General features: G+C 43.2%; 1 protein-coding gene across 2 annotated transcripts in view; it reads right to left on the bottom strand.

Annotated features, from left to right (window-relative positions):
- The window catches only part of grk4 (G protein-coupled receptor kinase 4), an 89,720-nt gene continuing 63,501 nt past the window's right edge, over positions 1 to 26,219 (bottom strand). The window contains exons 9-16 of one of the 2 annotated variants that reach the window (XM_080759779.1): positions 25,162 to 25,352; positions 22,065 to 22,102; positions 21,153 to 21,242; positions 20,505 to 20,713; positions 16,459 to 16,596; positions 12,641 to 12,778; positions 8,763 to 8,940; positions 1 to 3,485 (exon numbers count right to left, since the gene is read on the bottom strand). In XM_080759779.1, the coding sequence (XP_080615905.1) occupies positions 8,764 to 8,940; positions 12,641 to 12,778; positions 16,459 to 16,596; positions 20,505 to 20,713; positions 21,153 to 21,242; positions 22,065 to 22,102; positions 25,162 to 25,352 (981 nt within the window). In that variant the 3' untranslated portion in view covers positions 1 to 3,485; position 8,763. The remainder of the gene's footprint in view (positions 3,486 to 8,762; positions 8,941 to 12,640; positions 12,779 to 16,458; positions 16,597 to 20,504; positions 20,714 to 21,152; positions 21,243 to 22,064; positions 22,103 to 25,161; positions 25,353 to 26,219) is intronic. The other variant, XM_080759778.1, reaches the window with a different exon arrangement.

Here is a 26,219-nt window from a genome sequence, read left to right as displayed (position 1 = left end):
GGGTTGTGTGCGCGTACGTGCGTGTGTGCGTGTGTGCGTGCGAGCACCGTCATCACTGTCATTACATTTGATGAAGGCAGGAGGGAAGGAGATAGTCGTATTCAAACAGGACAGTCATCTGGTCATCTATAAAGTTATATCCTCAGGTACCAGTGTGATATGTTGGCACTAGAAGATCAGCATTTTTACATATACAAGGAACCTGAAGTTTTACAAACCAATACATGCTTGAATAATAAAACATATGTATTTTCTTTTTTTGTAGTTTTTTTTTTTACTCCTTTTCTTTCGTTTTCTTTTTAAACAGGCAATACAATGCACTTAGTGCAGACATTCAAAAAAAATTGAGCTGTTTAAAGTTCCTTTTTAAAGTGTAGGACGTCTATCATCAGAATGGAAGGAAGGACAGAGGTTTTAAAACAAAAAAATGTTTGAGCTGTTTGGGATGTAACAGATGATAGTTGGTGCGTGGAATAAAGGCTGTCAGTCTTTTTGTTAAGTTATTTAGGGAAGGACAAACAAATGATATAATATGTTTGTTTAATCGTGCTTTTGGTATCATTTGCAAAAGGGTAAAAGACACATCCTATAGCCATTGTCGAAATACACCTTAGTGCAATGAAACTAAACATTTCTTTACTGCTATATGGATGGCAAACACCTTTTTCCTTGTGTACCATTTTGTGTGTGTGCATGTGTGTGTGTGCGTGCGTGCGTGTGTGTGTGTGTGAAATTAAAAAAAAAGCTTAGGTACATGTTAGAAATACATTAATTTACAAGGTTTTTGAGGCTAACAGCTAAAAGGCTAAAATCTACATCTGCGAGAAAAAAATTGGCTTTGAAATGTGCCTGAGAGAAAACAAAAACAAAAAAAATATATTTATATATATACTGTATATGTTTATAGCAAGACACTTAGAAACTCAAGTGATGACAAGCCAACCACTGGAGCTTGATGCACTATGACGGTCCTGACCTGACAAATGGAATGTACTGCACGGGACTAGGATTACAAAAACCACCCAAGTCATTTGAAATCTGTTTCGAGGTCTACAACTGTACCATTTCAAAATGAGTGTGACACCGAGTTTCTAAAAATGGAATTCAAGCGCCTATGCCTAAGTTTTAATACGATCAAAATGTGGTCATTACCGTTTTCCAATTGTGCACAGAAATTCTGAAAAGTCTGCATAGACATTTTGACCGGTTTAGATACTTGAACCCTTACTGAGAAAATGAGTGTGGCCAATTTAGACTTGTATTATAATTAATAATATGACGTATGAAGTTGACATAAATCAATTGTTGTCTATGGGTTATAGATACAGTATAATATGCACACACAAAGCCATCAGATCCACGTCTGGTTTTCACAGCATTAAAACAGGAGTGGGCGGGGGGGGGGGGGGGGGGCAGGTAAGGATAAAATTATACCTTTGTCCATCAGATAAATTGTCAAAATGGCTTAAGATGCATCTGAACTGCAAATATAGACAAGTACATGATATTGACCAACTGTGACATGGTCTATCATTACGAAACATACAGCTTAATTAACTTGACCACGACTGGTTGACCTGGAAGGAGCCGACGACTCCCATTGCGTAATGGAAGTGTAACACAAAATGTTATTCTACGTTGAATTTTCCAGGACATAATTATTATGTAGGCTTAGGTTTCTCTGTACAGGCTGGAGTTGTATCATTTGTCTTGTATCGCATCCTAGTATCCACATTACAAACACGAGAAATTCCTATGAAGTGAAACAGATGGAATTTTGACGGATTTTGGGAATAGGAATGATTCTTCTTTTTAACCACTTGAAATCATTTAGAAAACAGCCGAACTTCTAGCTCACAACACTCATAGGCTCGTAGATCTGCAATTTTCTAAAATTATATATATAGGGGTTAAAGTGGTTCAAATAATTATTGGATTCGACAAATGGAGTAAGAACTGATAGGCACTGTGCTACCTATGATCATCAACAGGCAAAAGGTGCATTAGTTAAAATGTCTCTTCATTACTCATTCTGAACGTTGACGCTAGTTCGATATGAAAGCAATTATGTTGTGTGAATCAAGCCTGCTTCAAACGCAAGACAGTTCTCAGATTACGGCTTCATCGCCGCTGTCCTCGCCTCGTTCCTCATCCTTATTTAACCGACGTTCACAGTCAACTCTCTTACTTCTGACAACTTATAATATGGACTGTACTGCAAGTTACTGTAATAGAACCGTTCATTGGAAAGGATTTCTGAATTACACATGCACTCATTTCAAGAAAAGAAAAAGAAAAAAGGCTCAAGTGGAGACTATAAGGATTCGAATCAAGACATCTGGGAAATTAATTAGCATTAGATGTCCCTTGTGAGTGAATATCATAACACACATGTCACTAAACAATCGTGGGCCCCCAAAAGGAAACATAAAACAGCCATCAAAATGTGAAGTAGTCTTCTGCGCCCCTTCAAGCCTAAACATGACTAAATAAGGGTGGCAGGAATGCTCACCGTCACTGACTGCATGCATCATGAAATCACCATTTTTGCTTATGCCAATAATATCCACATACAAGCAGCCGAATATCGTCATCAGCCATTCGTTATTATAGTACATACCCTTCCAGTCCAACCTGCCTACGGGACAAGGGATTATCGTGGTAGCACTGTAGACGTTCAAAAACAACCTCCTTGCGCGGCTCGTGTCATTCGACCTAAAAGGCGTAACGTAGGTCAGGGGAGAACAAACAGATACGTTTAATAAGCAGCATGGTATAAACATGGATAGAGACCTCCACCCACCCCCCATGCCTTTTCTTTCCTTCAGACTTACTTAGGGGTGTTAGGACTCGGAGGAGGGAGGGGTAGCATGGAACAAGGCCAACTTGATGTACTAAAAACACGTCACTTTGGCCAAATCAATAACAACAGACATACAAAGCACATACAAAACAAAGGCCATATGCTACATAGAGAGAAAAACAAAAAAAACTAAAACAACAAAAAAGACTACTGGTACTGTGCTTCTGGGGAGGACACTAGGATAAAACGTAAAAGAAAAAAAATCCTCGATACACATTTTCCATATTCATTCAAAAAGAAAAAAGGAAAAAAAATGTTATGTATGCATTCAAGTGGTACTTTTATGGCTTTTTGTACAATACAACCTTTAGTGAAAATATACATCTAGACATAATTCAAGTACAAATGTACAAAATCTTTAAACTCATACTTTTTTTTCTTTAATTATAATACACTTTTAATACAGCTCATAAATACAGGTCAACATTCATCGAGTTGGTAAGATTTGCGCTCGGGGTGGACTTGTTGGTAGAGGTCGGCGGCTGGGGGGGGTGGCGCTGGGGAGGGTGGCGGTGGGGGGGTGGCGGTGGGGGGATGGGGATGGGGACGGGGGGGGAGTGGTTTAAAGTCGTGAGGGCTCAGCTTCATTCTCATCCTCACTGTAGCCACTCTTAAAACAAACCTGGGAAGAAGCCAAAGGTCTCGTTATTACAAACATTTTAAAACACACCTGGGAAGAAGCCAAAGGTCTCGTTATTACAAACATTTAAAAAAAAAACCTGGGAAGAAGCCAAAGGTCTCGTTATTACAAACATTTGCACATCTTCATTTAAAACCCATTTAGACCTTGAGGTCGATTCTACAAAATGTCTTCTAAATCCTGACAGTTTTCTGAAAAAACCTTGTGTTTCTATGTCAGTGGTTCTCAAACTATTTCATGTCAAGAACCCCAAAAAGTATACTTTTTTTATAATATTTTTTACGCAACGCAAATATGTCCCGTTACCGTGGATAGACGTGGTCGAATGAGGAGACTAAAGCACTCAACGAAATATGGTCAGACGAGCACATCAATCAATTTCTTAAAGGAGAATTTCGGACTAGGCTTTATTTGTAGTTGTTACGTCCCCACCAGGGGGGCAGTCAGACAGATATTTTGTGAAGCCACTAAGGAAATCGGGACTTCCTGAAAGTTCATATAATGGCCTGTTGTGGCGCTGTCATTGGGCCCAAAAAACCCCATAGCTCCATAGAGGTCCATGTATTTGGGCCCAACTTCATCTAGACTGTATTACCTTAATAAACATGGCCATGAATACTTTCTGCTTCCAGTCACTAGTTTAAAGTCTCATTTCTCATGTCATAATATTATTTTTGGAAAAGTATGGTCCCGTTTATTAAAAAAATTACCATAAAGTCTAGTATGTTCTGAGGGGCGTGGCTACCGTTACAGTCTATGATCGGGATCCACCCCCCGTTCGAGTAAAAATAAAAACCAACGAAGAAGAAGGGAGGAAGTCCCGCCTCGTTGTCTGGGCCAGCCAATGGCCAGCTGGGCCCAAACGGATCTAGAAAGACGGCGATTTACAATTCAAGGACTGACAGGCTTCATCTTACGTCCATATCAGACCCGGACAACGCTTTGTCCATATTTTTTTACAGTCTATGGTCCCCACCAAAGAGGTCCAGGTGTTATTTTGTGCAAAAGCGCATTATTGGTTATTTCCCCTACCATAAGCCCTCAATGTGGGTTGGGTTTTTGTGCTAATTCGCTTAGTTCCATCTACAGTAAATAAGTATGCCGCTTGGGATACTATTTACATTATGAAGAGAGGATATATACAAAAAAATAGATTTTTGAGTGATGGAAATAAGCAAAATAGCACAAAAACCCAATGCCCCATTCAATTCAATTCATTGAGGGCTTATGGTAGGGGAAATAGCCAATTATGCGCTTTTGCACAAAATAACACCTGGACCTCTTTGGTGGGGCCGTGACAACTACAAATAAAGGTAAGAAAGCCGTCTAGCCTGAAATTCTCCACTGAAGTGTACAGAATAGTCTGTCTGTCTGTCTGTCTCTGGGGATCCGACTGGGGACTTTCTTCATCTCGTCTAAATATAAATACTACTACTTCAACATTAAACACATACCTGTAGCTCAACATGCTCTATAAACTGTAGCTAACATGGTATCATATGCAGAATGATTTTATATGACGTGATCATCTATGCATGATAATAGCATAGTGTAAACTCCAATAATTATTTTTGCGCTCCCGTCTCCGCTGTGCCTCGCCAACGTGCCCAAAAGAAAAGTGTCTGCGCACACACACACACACACACACACACACACGCACACGCACACAACGTCCAGTCCGTCTCCCCGACAACACACTGCATCCACGTTATTAAAATATATATACAAAAATATATATGAGAAGGAAGTGGAGCTGACTTGTGAGAAATATCTTAAACCCTTCCCTGGAACCCCTTCAAGGACCCCCAGCCATACAGTACCACGTTGAGAAATTCAAGACAACCTGTTAGCACAGCGTTAAAGCCCAACAAAGGGCCAGAGGGTTCCCAATCACCGGTTAGTTGATATACAGCCCATAGTGGAGAGTTGATCCATATCCTTTCACCATACACCACTTTAACCCTAGACGGTGGTCCCCCAGGGCTCTATCATTGGCCCACTCCTTTTTTCTCCCTCTACACCAGTGATTCCCAAAGTGGGGTCCGGGGACTCCATTTGTACAGAGTTAAATTAACATTTATTTTACCATTTAAATTGGGGTCCCAGAGATAGAAATGCCATTAAATGGGGGTCTGTAGACTAATATGCATGCACAAACTGGAGGTGCTTGAAAATAAACGGGTTGAGAATCACTGCTAGAGCCGAGAAATATCTTCTCTCACGGGGGTCCCTTCAACAAATCTCTTCGACAAAAATAGTCGATCTACAAGCTCACAGCATGACCAGTGGTGACTCGTGAGCTTCTAACGTATGCTATTCTTGCAACATGTTCGCCTATTAGGCCAGTCAATGTAAGCTAAAAAGGGGCGTGACCCAAAATAAATTGCAATAGTAATCGTTCAAGGTTTTATGATCCTTAGGGTCACCCAAATAACATAAAAAATTGATTATCATATAAATTGAATTATGCTTTAGCAGCATATGACATATCAAACTAGGGGTTATTCATGATTCTGAATCCATTCCAAGCATTCGTTTTTTTGGACGAAAAACACTTTTTTTGGACGAAAAACACAGGTCAATGCGATGACCTCATCAGATTTTGTGAAGATGGCTATGGCTATGTTGTTAGCCCAAGGAGTGTTTTTCGTCCAACACTAATGCTTGGAATGGATTCAGAATCATGAATAACCCCTAATTTGACATGTCACATGCTACTAAAAGCATAATTCAAATAAAAATGTTGCCTTTCATGTTGAAAATGTTGTTTTCATAAATGGTACCCCAAAGTTCAACCCCTTTGAACTTTCCATGATCCACAATTTTTATAATAATCATTATCAATCAATTTTTATGTTATTTGGATGACCATAAGGATCATAAAAAACCTTGAATGATTACTACTGCAATTTCTTTGGGGTCAAATCTTAGATTGACTGGCCTACATTGCCATGCGACGAAATGTCCATGGGAAAAATGCATTAGGAATTATTTCCTGGGCCTGGCGTCGTCATGAAAGGGGGCGGGACTGCGACGCTCTATAGGGCACTAGTAGACACTAGCATTCAAGTGGTCAAACACTCTTCATCACAGTGGAATTCCCTCACCCTTGCCACTCACTATTGCCAAGGTAACGTGGGAATAAATATTAATAAAGAAAGGGGGGAAAAAATGATAAAGGAATAAACAAGAGGGCTGAGATTCTACAATCCCCCGGGGGGAGGGGAGGGGGGTTAAAAGAAAGAAAGCCATTGTATCCCACATGGTCCTAAGCACCGTGTACTTGGAGGGAGAGATAATTGGACATGAAAGCATGACCGGTCATGGCCCTGTTACTGCTTCTCCTCCTCACATGATCCCTGCCTGGAGGAGGATGAGGACTGGAGCAAACATGGCCTGTGGGGCAGTGTTAGTGTTTTTGGCAGCAAATTTAGATTTGAGTTTTTTAGTCATTTTAGTTTTTTAGTCTCTTGAATAGTTTTCATTTAGTTTTAAGTCACATTTTAGTCACCTGGGAATGTTTAAGTGTTAGTCTAGTTTTAGTCGACTAATTATCATACGAATTTAGTCGACTAAATCTACAGTTGATTTAGTCGACTAAAATGTGATTTGGCGGGCCATGATGCCATCGTGATGACTGTTTTTACACTGAAAATAGCAGATCTACATGCTCACAACACACAAGAGCTTGTAGTTCTGCTATTTTCAGCATGCAAGTGTAAAATGACTTATACTGGATCTCTTGTCCACTTGTTGACAAAACTGCCAGTATATTTAGTGTCAGTTTAAGTCATCGTAGCTTAGTTTTCATTTAGTTTCCATTTAGTTTTCGTAAGTGAAAAAAGGTAGTCGACGACCATTTTTCGTCCTAGCTTTGGGCAAAGAAATCAACACTGCTATGGGGTGGGTTCTGAAACCCACTATGGGATAAATCAACACTGCTGTGGGGTGGGTTCTGAAACCCACTATGGGATAAATCAACACTACTGTGGGGTGGGTTCTGAAACCCACTATGGGATAAATCAACACTGCTGTGGGGTGGGTTCTGAAACCCACTATGGGATAAATCAACACTGCTGTGGGGTGGGTTCTGAAACCCACTATGGGATAAATCAACACTACTGTGGGGTGGGTTCTGAAACCCACTATGGGATAAATCAACACTACTGTGGGGTGGGTTCTGAAACCCACTATGGGATAAATCAACACTACTGTGGGGTGGGTTCTGAAACCCACTATGGGATAAATCAACACTACTGTGGGGTGGGTTCTGAAACCCACTATGGGATAAATCAACACTACTGTGGGGTGGGTTCTGAAACCCACTATGGGATAAATCAACACTACTGTGGGGTGGGTTCTGAAACCCACTATGGGCTATGGCTAACCCGTTTGCTAACCAAACAAACCACAGCCAACGAGCGCTACTAGCATGTAAACAAAAGCGGTGAAATATGTCGGATGATGATGTTTATAAAACCTGTCGTTTCTGTAAAGAAACTATTTATCATAAGCCGATTTAATAGCCAGATTGATACGGTCGTGAGTCACCACAGTGGGGGCAGCCATGTTTGTTGTCTGACACTGTCGAGTGACGGGGCTGATGGCCAATCGGCTGCTGTGATCGGATTTCCGAACGACGCCGCTGTAGGCAGAGACTCCAGACCTGAATCACCAGAACATATTTTCTTAATGGGCGTGGTTAGCGATTCAGGGCTGGAGCCAGGCTATAGCAGTTGATTTCGTCGACAAATACTATGACGAAAAATGTCCGTCGACTACCTTTTTTCAAAGAACGAAAACTAAATGGAAACTAAATGAAAAGTAAGCTGTGATGAATAAAACTAACAACAACCAAATGATAATTAGACTTAAATATTAGGAAGGGACTAGTGGACAAGAGATCCAGTATAAGTCACTTTACACTTGGTTGCATGCCGCGTTGTGAACTTGTAGATCGGCAATTTGTTATAGTGTAAAATGAGCCATTACGACGCCATCAAGGCCCGCCAAAAAATGTTTTAGTTAACTACTGTAAGTCAACTGTAGATTTAGTCGACTAAAATCTTATGATATTTAGTCGACTGGAAAACATTCCAGGTGACTAACATGTGACTAAAAACTAAATGAAAACTATTCAACAGACCACTATGACTAAAACAAAAATAAAAAATGTGCTCTCAAAATCAACACTGATGCGTATATAGTAAAAGCAGGGGGGGGGGGAGAAAGAAGGAAGAAAGAAAGAAAGGAAAGTACCTTAGCCCCCACCCCCTCGGACAGTAGCTGGAGTGCTTTGACTTGCCTCTCGTCTGAAGAGGCGATAGAAGAAGCCTCGTTTGGGAGGAGGGTTGGGTCGGTTCACGTCCAGGTCAGAGCACAGTGTCCCGTCTGTCTCGTACACGTTGATCTCCTTGAAACACTCCATCTCGATCATCTACGGAGGAGGGGAGGGGAGGGGAGGGGAGGGGGAGACAGACGATGCCAGGTTAATAACGCATTAAAGGGACATTTCACCACTGGAAGAAACTCCAGTCACTCAATGTTAATAGTATTTGTAGTAGATAACAGTAGCACAATGTGAACTTTGAGTCTGTGTGTTTGACTGGATTGCTGAATTCCTAATGCCCATCATGCTTTAGTGCACGTCCGCTCCTTGTGGAGAGGGGGGGTCTTTGTAGTCCAGGAAGGAAGTGAGACCACATTTTCATGAACACATTTTGGTCATGAACATGGCGTCATGACTAAATGTTCTTTTAAATTGAGATATTTCTCCAATTAAAAAAAAACAAGGCCTGGGCCGTGGCTCAGCGGTCCAGGCACCTTGGCTGGTAATCCAGTCTGGCAGTGTGCCGCGGGTTCGACTTCCGATCCCGACGGCCTTTACTGCATGTCACCCCCATCTCTCTCCCCATTTCCTGTCAGCCTACTGTCTGTCCCTCCATAAAAAAATATAAAATAAAGGTGAAAGCTACAAAAAAAAAACATTTATCACTCCGCAGCCAGTCTTTTTATTTGTTTGTAAGCCACAAATGATTAAAAGCACAGTTCCCAGGCATTGTGGATACTAGTTAAATTGTTATATTATTATAAGTAAGAGTTCAATATTGCTCACACTTCACCACCGATGATTCAGTAATTCCCGTACAGACAGCAACGTCTGTACGGGTTGTTGTCACGTGACAAAGGAACAGATCTACAAGCTAACTATGCATCACTCTGCAGCATGTTGTTGGCTTATAGATCTGCTTATAGATCTGTTATTGTCAGGTCCGGTACACATTAGGCCATTTGGCTAAAAACTACTTATGTTACACAGGCGTTAAAACTAAAGGTTGCCCACCTGTCCCACACCTGGCAGGTAAATAGAACTTTCGGGAAGGTGGAGTTCAAGTGTTGAACGTTAATTCATATTTGACCTATCAATTTATAATGGACGATTACATTTTCGGGGCAAGTGTGCATGACCTTTGGCTTTGGGCAAGTACCGGTACTTGCAGTGACGTCATCTCTGTGGGGGCTGCGGGGCTCGAGCCTCCATGAAGAATTTGTAACACCTCTTTTGTCCTCACTGTCCGGACTGTCTACGTTTGCACAGTTCAGGCATTCAAATGCAAAGGAGTGCGGGGGGTGGGTCGGGGCGGGCCCCCGTGACAATTATAAGAACTTTTCGTCTCTGGCGTACTTGCCCGACGGGCCTGGCGGGGCAAGTACCTCTGAGACCTTGATGTTCAACCCCTGTTTACGTACATATTTTAATCTCACCGTGGGAACACTAAAACTACGTTTTCTCAAACCAATGAAGCCTCCTTTGAATTGAATTGTTTCATTTATCTACAGAACTGCCTGTAGGCGGATTGGCTGAAGCTTTGAACATCCATTATGGCCGGCCCGGGTTTAGAAGAAGTTCTGTTATGACAACTGTTGTCACATGTTACAACCAGAAAGGTGTAATTATGGTAAAGTGCAAGTGCGGTTGGCTGCACTGACGCGAGTCGCGAGGAATCCACTGGGAACTGAATTCCGTTCTCACCATTTATATTACACGGCTTGGTTGAGTGCTTGATTCTGATTGGTCAATCGCCAAATTCAGCGATCCGTTATTTCTGGATAATGACTGCTCCGCTCTATAACAGACCGATGCCTAATCAAAACCCTTGGAGCAGCTGCTGGGCTACGCTGATTTACTGCCGTTTTCCAAAATGACCGCCATGTAAACAAACAGACAATGTCATTTACAGCTAAACATTGCTCTCAAAAAGAAAAATTGAAAACATTTGAGCGAGGAATAGATAGACCAACTCACTTCCTTGTGTTCCGACTGTCCTGCAGCTGGGCAGACGCCGGCCAGCGCGACACTTATGGAATACTTTCATTACCAAGCATGGAAATACCTCGTTCTGTTGTGTTTTGGGTCAATGTATTAATTTACGTATAAAAGTAGCCATGTAATAAGTGGGATAATGTATGGTTGAGTGGTCATTGTCCTTCAGGCTGCCTGTCGGTGATTTATCTATAAACAATGACCACTCAGCCATACATTACATTATCCCTTACATATTGTGATGTCATGCAGTGTTGATTTCGTCGACTAAAACTATGATGAAAAACGTTCGTCGACCACCTTTTTTCACTGACGAAAACTAAATGGAAACTAAATTAAAACTAAGCTATGATGACTAAAACTATGACTAAATATATTGACAATTTTGTCAACAAATAAAAACTAGACTAAAATGTTAGGAAGGGGCTAGTGGACAAGATATCCAGTATAAGTCATTTTACACTTGCATGCTGAAAATAGCAGATCTACAAGCTCACAGCGCTGCGACACGTTGTGAGCTTGTAGATCTTCTATTTTCAGCAAGTGTAAAATCTGCCATTATGACGGCATCAAGGCACCGCCAAAACACATTTTAGCCGACTAAATCACCTGTAGATTTGCCTAAAACCAACACTGATGTCATGTGAAGCATGACAGACAGTGACAACAGAGTGTGAAGCACGACCAAAAGCTGCACCTTTCTGTTGTGCAAAAGCAGCTTCACGTTGCTGGAAAAAAAAGTATTGGAGCGAGAACAATAGTGTGTTGCCTAATGCCTACTATATCAACCATCTATGTTGACATGTTAAGATGAGGGACGGGTCCACACCATTCATTTGTCCATGCTATTTCCAATGCTGCAGCTGATGTTGATTTTAGTTTTAGTCAGTTCAGTTTTCATTTAGTTGTAGTCACATTTTAGTCACCTGGAATGTTTTAGTGTTAGTCTAAAAAAACCAGTTGATTTAGTCGACTAGAATGTATTTTGGCGGGCCTTGATGCCGTCGTAATGACTCATTTTACACTTGCTAAAAATAGCCGATCTACGACGCGTTGTGAGCTTGTAGATCGGCATGCAAGCCAAGTGTAAAATGACTTCTACTGGATCTCTTGTCCACTAGTCCCTTCCTACTGGATCTCTTGTCCACTAGTCCCTTCCTACTGGATCTCGTCCACTAGTCCCTTCCTAACATTTTAGTCTAGTTTTTGTGCAACCTCCAGCTTTTCACCAGAGGAGAAAAACTGAATTTATTTGTATTTTATCCAAAATGAGTTAATAGCACAGGCAGACTCTTCACATACTAGAGCATGTCTGAAATAAATATCAGAGCTGAAATTGACATGTAAATAAGAAATAAATGATAAAACATGTATCTAGGTGTAATGTTAGGGTCCACAGAAGTGAACCTTTCAGGCATGTTTTCTCAACGCTGTTTCTCTGCAAGACTTTACTCTATAAGCCATTTCTCTAAAACGGAGTCAAACTGAACAACCAATATGTCAATTTGAAGCTATGATTCCCTGCTTCCATATGACATGAAAAGACGAAATTTCTAAAAATATCCAATGGCAGTCCCTCAGTCAATTTTGGCCACATATGTTTAGTCTTAGTTTTAGTCATCATGGCTTAGCTTTCATTTACTTTCCACTTATTAGTTTTGGTCAGTGAAAAAAGGTGGTCAACGAACATACATTTATCGTAGTAGTTTTTAGTCGACCAAATCAACAGTGTGCTGCTGCAACAACACACTGTATTGTCTCACTGCTGAGGAGCCGAGGCAATGACATCATCATCATCATCTACATGCAGTACCTCGTTCTGCCAGGGGATGGAGACACTGCCTGTGACAAACTTGTGGTAGAAGTCATCATCGGTGGTGTCCAGGTTCACCCCTTTGACCGTGGAGAACTGCTCAATGTCCAGGACGTCCTTACAATACACCGCCCGCGGCTGGGAGAGAGACAGAGAGAGAGAGAGAGAGAGAGAGACATAGAGACACAGAGACACAGAGAGAGGTCTTTACAATACACCGTCTGCGGCTGGGAGAGAGACATAGAGACACAGAGAGAGAGGTCTTTACAATACACCGCCCGCGGCTGGGAGAGAGACATAGAGAGAGAGAGAGAGAGAGAGAGAGAGATAGAGAGAGAGAGAGAGAGAGAGAGAGAGAGAGAGAGAGAGATATGTCTTTACAGTAGACCGCCCATGGCTGAGAGAGGCACTGAGAGAGAGAGATATGCAGTGAGAGAGCAGGGCCAAATTAGCCATTGGGCCGGTGGCCCCTTGGTTCTCAGGGTGGGACCGGGGGCCCTTCAGGGAAACGACCTGGCAGTACTGGGTTTGAGGCTCCTGGGGAAAAAATATACAAGGGCCACCGTGGGGGTTAATCCGTCCCTGTGAGAGAGATTAAACTAGAAAAGTGTGAGGCAGAAAACAGCCACTACTTTGAGGGTGGAAAGAGATAAATAAATAGACTCTATGCACAGCAGCCATATTGGAGAGAACTTGGGGCCCCTTCCCTACTTTTCCTTCACAGGTGTTACTGATGATACTAATGAAGGCTCTGTTCCCTTCTGGTCAAACTGATATTAAAGCAATAAGCCACAAGAGGTCTCAGGTTACCGGGTATTTAATAATGGCTGAGAGAGAGGCGTAGTGAGACATGACGTGTAGCGGAGTGTCTCCTACCCTGTCAGCCATTATAAAATACACGGTAAGCTGGGACCAGAGTGTAGCGTAGGAGAGTAGCGACACGCTTTGATCTCGCCGCAAAGCAGGTGCCTATGGGCTATAGTTCCAAACATTGCTCCTATGGCTGGAACTATCCCATTGAGATAGAATGAGCATTTCCGCATTTCATTGTTACAATGGGAGTCAACACTAGTGTCGCCACTCTCTTACTATTACTCTGGCTGGGAGCTTGCGTGTCTTATTGCTTTTCTAAAACGGTTACAAACATATAAAGCAATATTAAACTCATAAAACTATTACATTCACAAAAGGTAGCTACGCTTTGCGCCCACCAGAGCGAGCCACACGTTTTTACTCGGCCAGTCTCTGTGACGGGGAATAGGAGGCGCTTGAAGTCTTTACAAGGCCGCCTGGAGCCACAGTCATATGAGCGTGGGCGTTGCTTAGATGCCCGCACAGCCAGGGTGTGACTGTGTACCCTTACCCAGTTCAGCTACAGAGCTCCGGGAATGATATAAAGTGATTGAAGGTGTAGATTATCGTGAGATTTACAACGAAAACCAGCCAATCAGAATCAAGTATTGGTACTAACCGTTTTAGAATGTGCATGTGCATTGTTGGCTCACTGGAAACACTCCTACACTAGTGGTTAACTATTGAGTGGGTTCTTCCAAATGGCTTCCAATGAAATGGAACCAAATGGACCCGCCGCAAGAGAGAGCCTATACCACGAGTACTTTTGTTTCAATAACAAAAGATTCACACTCCTATGCCATCTTCACTGCACTACATATAGTCCAGTATAAACCCACTGACCTAAATAACCCAAAAAATAAATAAATCTAGATAATCTCTTGCTTTCTTCTATTGATTTAACCTCTTGGTCCGTCCGGTCTCATCTCCTTACTCGCTCTATTTATAGCGTGACAAATGTCCAGTTTTTCTTCGAAAAAGTCTAATCCCTAGACAGGGGTCCTTGAGGGAGTTCCAGGGGGTCCCCAGCTAAATGATAGTTAGGAACCAAATTGACCCGTATGGGTCTGTAACTCTGAGAGTGTACAAATGGAACCAAATGGTTCCATTTGTACACTCTGAGTTAAATTACCATTGATTTTACAATATACATTGGGGTCCCAGAGATAGAAATACCATTCAATGGGAGTCTGTAAACTAACACATGTCAAACATGGGGGTCCTTGAAATTAAACGGGTTGAGAATCACTGCTAGAGCCGTAAAAATCTTCTCTTATGGGGGTCCTTGGCATAATATCTTTTCACATGTGGGTCCGTGGGCTAATTAGTGTCAATTTGGGGGTCCTTGACATGAAAGAGTTTGGGAACCAGTGTTTTATAGCGTGACAAAGGTCCAGTTTGGGAACCAGTGTTTTATAGCGTGACAAAGGTCCAGTTTGGGAACCAGTGTTTTATAGCGTGACAAAGGTCCAGTTTGGGAACCAGTGTTTTATAGCGTGACAAAGGTCCAGTTTGGGAAGCAGTGTTTTATAGCGTGACAAAGGTCCAGTTTGGGAAGCAGTGTTTTATAGCGTGACAAAGGGCCAGTTTGGGAACCAGTGTTTTATAGCGTGACAAAGGTCCAGTTTGGGAAGCAGTGTTTTATAGCGTGACAAAGGGCCAGTTTGGGAACCAGTGTTTTATAGCGTGACAAAGGTCCAGTTGTTCTTGGAGAGAGCGTGTAAGAGGAGGAGGACCACCAGGGAGAGACAAGTGGTCTCTAGCTTCCACTGTGACTGTTTATTTGTGACATTGTGGTATTTCCTGTATGCTTATTCTGAGCTTCCAGGGGAATAAAGTAGGCCTACAGTGAATTTAGGGCTTGAAAAGAACAAAATCTAATATCAAGATGCATTTATTTAACCCATTTAGGCCTAAGGCTGATTCTAAAAACGCCTTCTAAATCCTGTTTAGAAGTTTTCTGAAAAACTTCATATTTTTATATAGCAGCATCTTTTTTTAATTTTATGTTTGAATACTGTACATACTGTACACTACAGAACCCCAAAATGGGTTCCTGGCCTTAAGGGGTTAAGCAAAAACCTTGATGGATATTTTTTGTATTAGGGAAGTCAATTATCGATGCATCCAGTCATTGATAATTGATAACCTTATCGATCGATTGATAAACTAAAACATGTTTAAGCTTAATTTCCCTTAGTGTCCAACATAAAAAACTACATTTTGCTGATTATACAGAAAGCATACAAAAGGCATATTATATTCCTTAATGAAATATGTATTTGACCATTTGAGATACAGGGGTCAGGCGATGGCATCGTTGATGAGGAATTAAATAAAATGAAGAGTGCACCGTCTTGTCTGTCACATCACATAAAAACATAGACATTTCTGTGGCGACGCTACCAAGTTGTGGGGGACTTGTTTTTAACCAGCATGTGCGCTCCTTGGCCACGTGAGTGAGCCAGCTCCATATATGAAGCTGAACTGTTCTGACATTCCATATGTTGATCCTTCCCCATCCATCCTTCCTTTTCGATGTCTCCCTTTTGACTGATGCCTGTCCATTTAAACTCTAGACAGGCCTACCCCAAAGTTATTAGTGCAGTCGGCGAAAACTAGAGTTCTCAACAGGCCCGAAAATAAATTAAGATCTGACCCCCCCATGCCAAAGCGCCAGCGCTCGACCAGCAGTCTGCTGTCACCCAGGCGGATATGTTGAACTGACCCCCCATTCCAAAGCACCAGCAGTCTGCTGTCACCCAGGCGTATATGTTGAACTGACCCCCCATTCCAAAGCACCAGCAGTCTGCTGTCACCCAGGCGTATATGTTGAACTGACCCCCCATTCCAAAGCACCAGCAGTCTGCTGTCACCCACTCGGATGCGAGGTCTCTTCTCACCCGCAGGCGTCTTACTGGTATAGTGCGTGTGCACGCGTGTGTGTGTGTGTGTACGATGCTTACGTCGGGACTGAAGGGAGGGTCCAGCATGTTGGCCTCCAGCCTCTTGAAGTTGATGTTTCTGAAGATGGGATGCTGCTTCACCTCCACGCCCCCGCCACCCTGGCACCCCAGCCGCTCCTTGGGGTCCTTGGACAGCAGCTGAGCCAACACAGGAAGAGGAAGTGAAGAGTTTATGGCCTATTCATATACTCCAGTTTTCAGTGAAGAGGTGACCACCGAAAACTGCAACATGACATCATGTTAACGGCTAAAGTTTAAAATAATGGTTAAAATGGTTAAAAGCTACAGTATAAGGTGAACGCATCTGTGTCACCTTATAGCTGGTCTGAAATTGGTTAACACGATCCCGCTAGGATTAATGTATTTATCTACCATGCATTGCCATGGTTTTTCCCCTTTCAACACTTATTTTGAATAGCCAAACATCCGTAACCGGATGTTACGATGACGTAATGGTGTGTGTGTGGTGTCTTGACCGGTTGTTGTTCTCTCACTGGGTGCGAGTATCACAAAGCCGGCTGTCGGCCATTGAAAAACCTTGTTTTGACCAGAAATGACATTCATTGCGCGGATTTGGAGATACAGGCCATTAAAAGCTGCACATAGAACGCACGTGGATGTGCGCGCAACTTAAGATGGTGTGGTCCAGTGACACACTTTACACTGGCATGATAACGGCACTCGGCTATCGACTCGGTCCGATCAAAAACATGGATTAAATAACATAAAGACTCTTATCACGTAACTTACGGGATAGGCAGGCGGCCAGACTAAAGCTCATTTACGTGATCTGCGTAAACGGACGGAGGGCTTCGTGTTAAAGAAACAGAGCTAGTTCTGCATCAGCCTCTAACCTCAGTAAATCCCCAAAACACAGCAACATACAGCAACATACACACAGGCTTACGTGATGTTGGTTAACTCACTGACACATTTATCGCTGCTATAATCCTCCAATCTCAGAGTGGATACAAAGTGCATGCGCGCACACACAGTCAGTGGTGCTCAAACTATTTCATGTCAAGGAACCCCAGAATGATCTGTATTTGGCCACCGACCCCCATCTGAAAATGTGTTGTTCTAGGGACCTCCCAGAAGCAAATATTTATAAAAACGTTCACTCTGAAAGAATATTAAAAGATTTGCACCACATTTTTAGGATGAAAAGAAAATAGCGCTATGAGCTTGTAGATCTGCTATTTTTCAATAGCTAAAGTGTAACATAATGCTTAAAAACACCAAAAGGCATTCCCGCCCAGAATGGATTAACTCACTGACACATTTATCGCTGCTATAATCCTCCAATCTCAGAGTGGATACAAAGTGCATGCGCGCACACACACACACACACAAACAAACATGCATATGCACACCATCCACATATAATCCTTGTGTTGTGTTTAAGTCTGACCCTCCATCATGATCGCATAAGGACTGCACACAAATCTCATCACACGTGCATGCGGGCACACACACGCACACACACACACACACACACACACACACACACACACACACGCACGGACGGACACACACAGACACACACACACACACACACACACACACACACAGCTAGAGCTTAAATCACAGCACTGCCACAGTAGGAACAGAGCAGCGTGGCTGTGGATAATGTGAGCAGCGCCTCGTCAAGGCCCACCCCGGCCTCTACAGCACAGAGGCCTCGTCAAGGCCCACCCCGGCCTCTACAGCGCAGAGGCCTCGTCAAGGCCACCCCGGCCTCTACAGCACAGAGGCCTCGTCAAGGCCCACCCCGGCCTCTACAGCACAGAGGCCTCGTCAAGGCCCACCCCGGCCTCTACAGCACAGAGGCCTCGTCAAGGCCCACCCCGGCCTCTACAGCACAGAGGCCTCGTCAAGGCCCACCCCCCGGCCTCTACAGCACAGAGGCCTCGTCAAGGCCCACCCCGGCCTCTACAGCACAGAGCCTCGTCAAGGCCCACCCCGGCCTCTACAGCACAGAGGCCTCGTCAAGGCCCACGGGAGGACGGCCATTCTTACTGGGTCACTGCTTTTCAGCAGACAGTGGTGGAAAAAGCACTCAAATGTTTCTTTACTTGGGTAAAGTGTCAATGCTGCCATGAAGGAATACTCCGTTACAAGTAAAGAAAAATACTTTGTGAGACTTCGCAAGCTCCATGCAAGTGGATGGAGCTTGCGAAGTCTCACGATAGACGAGAGTTCGCGCTTTACGGCTGGCACACAGCAACAGCGTACTATGGAGTAAAGTGTGCCTCTTGGGATACTATTTACATTATGAAGAGAGGATATACGTATATACCATTTTTTTTTTCAAGTGATGGAAATAAGCAAATTAGAACTAAAACAGAACGCCCCATTGAGGGCTTATGGTCGGGTATGGGAAATAGTCAATAATGCGTTTTGCAAAAATAACACCTGGACCACTTTGGTGGCGACGCAAACACTACAACTAAAGGTAAGAAAGCCTTCTACCACGAAATTCTCCTTTAAGTATTATGTACTAAGTTACTTTTTCCACCACTGGTTTTCAGCGGGCATGCCGACTGCGTCCGTTGTCACCCTGCAGGCGGCGGCTTGGCTTATACCAGCGCGTTGATAGCACTTCCTCCTGCTTTCTCTCTTGGGTTCTTTCCTTCTCCCCGTGTAATCCCCCTCTCTTTCTCTACTTCCTGCAGTCCCTGAATTGTTTATAAATTCACCGCGGGCTTCAAAAAGCCAAATCTCATTCTCACTCTCTCCTCTTGACATCTCCGATCACATGTCTATTTTGGTCTGTGGTGGTGATATCCATCTAGCTGAAATCACACCTGTGTAAAGTGAGGGTCTCTCTTATCATCATATTAATGGCCAATCACAATTTGCGTCCTCACCTTAGTTCGCCATCAATGTCTGTGTTACGCAATGCTTGTGTTTACACTACGACGTAAAATTGTTCATTAATTGTCAACGGGAATTTAATGTTTGTGTAGGACAAAGTTTGTGGACACACACACACACCAAAAGCTGGACATAGGAGGGGTTAGCACGGTAGCACCCCTCCAAAAAAAAGGGCAGACACCTCTCTCACTCATTATGTTTCTTCTTCAGATTCCTCCTTACACCCCACCCACTCCCCTGTTCTTCCTCTCTCTCTCTCTCTTTCCCTCCTCGGGGAGTCTTTGACTCTGCTGAACTCGAGGTCAGAATGTTCCACACGCGTCACACAAATAAATGTCCCCTCCCCCCCTCTGCTCGGAACCCGAAGCGAAACAGTGGTTCCCTCTTTTAGAGAGAATACTTCAGGGGCTGATGGGAGTTTATAGTGTGGGACTGTGTGGAGCAAGAGAAAAGGCAACAGAGACAGAGAGACATGGAGAAGTCTTCTCAGGCCTGAGAGTAGATAAACACACCTAACCTAATCCAGATAAATTATGTATGGTGCACTAGCCTTAGTACACTAAAGGCTCTGTTTTCCGATGTGTGGCCAATCCAGATTGGAGTCGCATTGTTTGGCGATAAAGGATTATTTATTTTTATAATAAGATAAATATCAACAGATTCCATACGACTGACCTAAATAAAAGGTACTTCAGAACCTCTCTTTGAAGTTGTCCGTAGCCTCCCAATGATTTGTTCCCCCCTCCCCAAGTGCACACTTGCCCCCCGATTGTGACCATAGTTCTTTAAGCATTATTTAATACTTTTAACTATTGAAAAAAAGCAGATCTACAAGCTCCGAGTGCCGCGTTATGAGCTTGTAGATCAGCTTATTTTTTCTTTATCATGGAAATGTGGGGCAAATCTTGAATATTATTATATTCTTTCAGAGTGAACGTTTTTAACTCAAATCTTTGCTTCTGGGAGGGGGGTCCCAGGAACGACATATTTTCAGATTGGGGGTCCGGGGGCCAAATACAGATAATTCTATGGGGGTCCTTCACATGAAAAAGGTTGAGCACCACTGACATAGAAACATAGGTTTTTCAGAAAACCTTTATGATTTAGAAGACTTTTTTTGTAGAATCGGCCTCAATCGGCCTTTCCTCTGCTCGTCACTCCTTTCCCACCTGTCTGCAGATGTCCTTGGCTTCTTCTGAGAACTTGTCGGAGTACTCCTCCGGGTCCTCGCGCACCCGCCTGTCCACCTCCTCCCTCTTGACGCGCTCCTTGCGCTTGCGGAACGGCGACTGGCCCTGGATCATCTCGAACACCAGGCAGCCCAGCCCCCACCAGTCCGGACTGAAGCTGTAGCTCTCGTTCTGGATGACCTCGGGAGCTTGGAAGAGGGAGAGTCACCACCGAGACGAGGAGGGATGGGAAAGAGTGGCCAGACGTCGTCACGTCGCAGGAGGAGATTAAAAAGGAAGGAGGTAGAGGAAGAAAAACAATGATTACTTCAAAAAAAGCAGAACGGAAAGCTGGGCTTTCATTCTGGATCGCCTCAGAGAGAGAGAGTGAGAGAGAAAGAGGCAGAAAGGGAGAATAACCAGCACCCAGTAAATCACACTCAATAAAATAATAGTCATTCTTTGGACAGCCAACTACTTACAGCAAGCAACATGATCACATACAGATGTATTAATCACGCAGCCCTAGTTGAAAGGTACAACACTTAAAATGTCTCACATGAGAAAGGAGGTGAATGACAATTAGCAGAAAGGGAAGTGGTGCTGCTGCTAGTGCGTACGTTTTAATCTCATCCGCCCGTGTCTTACCCATGTAACCAACAGTCCCAACTCGCCCTCGTATCGTCTCGGCATCAGGGATCTGAACTGCCAGGCCCAGGTCTGAGATGCGGATGTGTCCTATACAAGAAGAGACACAATTCATGTGTTCATTAGGATTTGCACTCCTGGGGGCACATGGCATCATGCAGTGTGGAGGGGTTCCCAAATTATTCCATGCCAAGGACCCCCAAATAGACCTCTGTCCTCTGGCTGCAAAATGGCAAAAAGAAAGATCCCATACTAGTAATGTATATTTCACTTGAGACCTTGATCTGTATAATTTATCATTTCAACGAGATATCTCGTCAATATATAAGGATCCCTGGCTAATATGCCAAATAGGCCTTAATACATTATAATTATAAAAATCGAAATACTTTAATATTGTATTTATTTTAGAAATATCATCTTTCACTCAATAGAGCCAACTCCTGTCGCAGGTTGATGTAATTTGCCCATGTGTGTTATGGCCCCTATGGAATAATATATGGAATACCTGTGCTAATAAAAAAGGATTTAAAATGTTGCTTTGATGCTCATATTAACCTTAGGAAGTATTAAGTTGATTTTTAATAGCATATGCTCTTAATCCAGAGTGATTTACAGTAAGGGAGAACGACACATGGTAATACATCAACTACATAAAAAAGCTAAGAACGTAACGTCCGTCTAACAGTGGATTAATAATGAAACTATGCACTATAGTGATATGTCTACATAAAATACTATCTAAATGACATAAATGGAGCCTTTGCATACGCCTGTAAGGTCGTCGAGGCTAGGGCAAGTGCTACGGGCTAAGACGGAGTCTGAAGAGGTGGGTTTTCAGACTACGGCCGTATGGCGGCAGATTGGGAGTGAGTCTGCAGTTCCGACTGCAATGGGGAGTACTGTACTTACCACGATCATCCAGGAGGATATTTTCAGGCTTCAAATCCCTGGAAAACAAACAAACAAACAAAAAATAATAAGTCTTCATGATGATTTGTCTTTTCTATTCAAACAGAACCTTTATGATTATGAACTGGAACAGGAAACGGATATGGCACCGTCTGGAAACCCCAAAGTACAGTTATACACCGATAGAGATGATGGTGATGCCATGCTATAATGTGATTCTACGTATTTATGCTGTGTAGGTAGTGTAGCTCTCCATTGGTTTATTTATTGATGTACTGTATTGCCTCTATGTATGTTGTCTATGTATCGACTTTGCGTTTGAATCCTTGACGTTTCTTCAATTAACATGATGTAACTTGTTTTTCCTGTATGACGTCTAAAGAAATCTTAAAAAACAAAAAAATAATAAACGTGTCGCAGTGCGACACGTTTTGAGCTTGTAGATCGGCTATTTTTGCCACGACAGTAATATGCAATGCCAGTGTGGCTCTCTGGAGAGAGTGTGGAAATAGAGTGGCCCTCTCCATCGTCAAAGTTTCCCACCACTGGCGTAGGCTCCTGGCACGGGATGAAAAATGCGTTACAAAATAGTGGGATAAAAACTTTAATAAAAAACATAGTAATCGCAACATTTCTCCAGTTAGACCCAGAGCTGTGTAGTGTAGTGTGTGACACTAGACACCTGCTTGGCAGAGCCAATGGATGCACACAGTATAAATCAGCCATGGTTTCCCTTTGTGATGGCGAGATCATGGATTGGAATTCGATAGACCGGGAGGTGTTCCAAGACACCGTATGAAATGGCTAAGCGCCAGCAGAAACATGTATCATAGGCTACATGGGACCTGAACAGAGGGCACTGATGCAGCAGGAAAGTACACTGGCAGTTACAGATGTATTGGGTAAAGACGTGGTTCATGACAACAAGGGTGTGTGCTGCTGTGCATGGGACCATGCAGAATAATGATGCACACACTGCAGGCAGCACTGCTGTTTTTGGCAGCACATTTCTATTTTAGTTTAGTCATTAGTCTTTGCAGTTCATTTAGTCGACTAAAATGTATTTTGGTGGGCCTTGATGCCGTTGTAATGGCCGATTTTACACTTGCTGAAAATAGCAGATCTACCAGCTCACAATGTGTTGCGCTGTTTTACTAACATTTTAGTCTAGTTTCTATTTGTTGACAAAAAAAGGTAAATATATTTAGTTTTAGTATTAGTCATCATAGCTTAGCTTTCATTAAGTTTCCATTTAGTTCTCATCAGTGAAAAAAGGTAGTCGACGAACATTTTTCGTCATAGTTTTAGCCGACGAAATCAACACCGACGTCAAAAGATCCCCACCGGCGACCGACCGCTCCTCATGGACACTAACGTGTGAAAATGCATTCCATCAAACTTTTAGCTGCATTTCTCAGGATTCTTAGGATGTTTACGGCGATCTCTCCCTCTTGACATAATATACGTACTCGGTTGGTTTCTGTTGTGTGTAAACATAATGGGGCGATTCTCAAAACCAGTTGTCCTCAAAACCTCCCCCGCCTCCAGGGTTTGGGAATGTGTTGGGAATTGATTACATGCAACTGGTACATCCAGTCTCGATGTTCTGTAAACCAATACTTGGGTCTATAATAGGCAGGGACGTGGAGAGAGTGTTAAGAGGCAGGGGCACTTTTGGACAAAAAAAATGAAAAAACAGCAGATCTACAAGCTATTTTCGGGGCGCAACCCCAGCACTCTTTAAGCTAGTGGAGATGCAGGTGTAACGACATGGATTTCTAAACAAATTTGTTCAACACAATTATCCTGAATGCAGACTTTTGGGTATGGCATGGAAAGGAAAAGAGGGGGCATGTGCATGTCTTTCACCGTAGTAAATGCTGCATTCGTGGTCTGGGAAAGAGCAGTTGTTTTACCGACAGGTAAAAGGGCAGGGGATGAAGCCCCCTTTGATGTCTATGTGTGCACATCCCTGATAATAGGGGCTAACGCACACCTATAGGACAGGAAGGGGAGTTTTTAAGGTGTGGTCCTGCTCCTAAACATCCACTAATAATATACTGTAGCTCAAATAAGAGGACAAAACTATATATTTAGGGGGGAAATCTAATTAATAGGTCATGATCCTTACGAAATTACCAAAACTAATGGCGTGACGGCATCCCCTTTTGGCCATTTAGCGCTGAATGTATTGATTATTTGTTTTATAAATTTGTCCATGAAGTGTTTGACTTCATCAATGCTGTTGCCTAAACTGCCTACAGTGCTCTCAAGATACCACCCCCACAGAGGCGAAGAAATGGGGCAAAAAATGAGTTACCATAGCCCAATTAAAAAAATACTGGATCTAGAAGTTTTCAACGCGTATCCAAGCGAGAGCTAATAGATCAACTATTTTTGCTATTTGTTTGGGGCGAAAAGGGAAAGTTGGGGACAATATGCATAGAATTTTAGGTTAAAGGACAACTTTGTTTTTTTTTTTCCAATCAAAGTTCATGTTTTAGGTTGTTATTAGAGAAAGTAAAAGATGATTATTAATATTATTTTATTTGCCGATTTCTTTCGTTTTAGCGATTTTAGCTATTTTTGACAGGGCCCGGGGGGCGGGGGCATTCGAACATGGGAATATGTAAAAGAAAATTACAAAACATTATGGGGAATTTCTGTATTATTATTATTTACTATAGTAGTCCTACTAGACCCAAAGAAATGACATCTTCCCACAAAAGAAGGAGGTGACAGGAGCCTATAACACATCCCCCTAGTTCCTCTACCTTCACATTCAGTTTGTGGCCAGATGTCATTTATTGGGGTCTAGTAGGACTATAGTAAATATTAATAAAGAAATCGCCATAACATTATATTTAAAAAAATATATTTAGCCCCATGTTCGAATGCCCCCGCCCCCCTGTCAAAAATAGCTAAAATTGCTAAAACGAAAGAAAGCAGCAATAAAAATAAAAATAAAATAACACTCATCTTTTACTTTCTCTAACAACAACCTAAAACATGAACCTCAGTTTAAATGTGAACACTAGGGGGGCCCTGATATGACCACCCCTCCCCCCTGCGTGGTCCAGTGGGTCAGAGGTCAGACCTGTAGACGATCCTCTCGCGGTGCAGGTCCTCCAGGCCGCAGCAGATCTCCGCTGCGTAGAAGATGGCCCTCTGCTCGTCGAAGCCCGAGTTGCCCATGTTGTAGATGTGAAACTTGAGGTCGCCGCCGTTCATGATGGTCAGCACCAGGCACAGCGCGTCCTTGGTCTCATAGGCGTAGGCTAGATTAACCTGGGGAGAGGCAGGGTGGTCAGGGGGGAGGGGGAGAGGAGGAGGGGGTCGGGGGAGGAGGAGGTGGTCAGGGAGAGGAGAGGAGGTGGTCAGGGAGAGGAGAGGAGGTGGTCAGGGAGAGGAGGAGGGGGTCGGGGGAGGAGGAGGTGGTCAGGAGGAGAGGAGAGGAGGTGGTCAGGGAGAGGAGGTGGTCAGGGAGAGGAGAGAAGGTGGTCAGGGAGAGGAGGAGACAGAAGCAGGAACAAGGAAGCAGTGCAGAGGAGGAGATGCGCAATGGTCAGGAGACACGGTGGCCACACACACACACACACACACACACACACACACACACACACACACACACACACACACTGTGTGCAGCTGTTTCACAGTTAAATTCCCGACTAGGGTTGTCACAATTACACATTTGAGTGTAAAAACTGTGTTTTTGGCATTCTGGATCATATGAAAAAAAAAGGTCTGTTTGCCTTGTAATAAAAAATGCACAGGGAAGATTATTAATCTTTTATTAAACACAATTGCGGAAATAGCTGAACTACTGCAAGCTTACAGTGCGTCACGAAGGTCACGCGCTGTAAGCTTGTAGATCAGTTATTTCAGCTTTTTGTATATGTACGAATTAGAGACGTCCCGGCATCTGAAAAGTACCGGAATCTGGGGCAGGTATGGCAGGTAAATAAAAATGTTGGGGCATGTGGTTGTGGAGTTTGCTTTTGAGTTGCCCAAACTGCAAGTGCACATACTGTATGAGTGAGGAGTCTGCTATAAACACAACACTGCTATCCGTATTCGGTATCGGCCAACACAGAAATTGTGGTATCGGGATATCCCTTGTACGAACATTTTTCAACACGGAAACGATTATCT

Source organism: Protomyctophum bolini (assembly GCF_963924005.1).
Source record: "Protomyctophum bolini genome assembly, chromosome: 3".
Classification (NCBI taxonomy): domain Eukaryota; kingdom Metazoa; phylum Chordata; class Actinopteri; order Myctophiformes; family Myctophidae; genus Protomyctophum; species Protomyctophum bolini.
The sequence above is the reverse complement of the archived record's forward strand: the minus strand, read 5'-3'. Positions and strand labels throughout refer to the sequence as shown.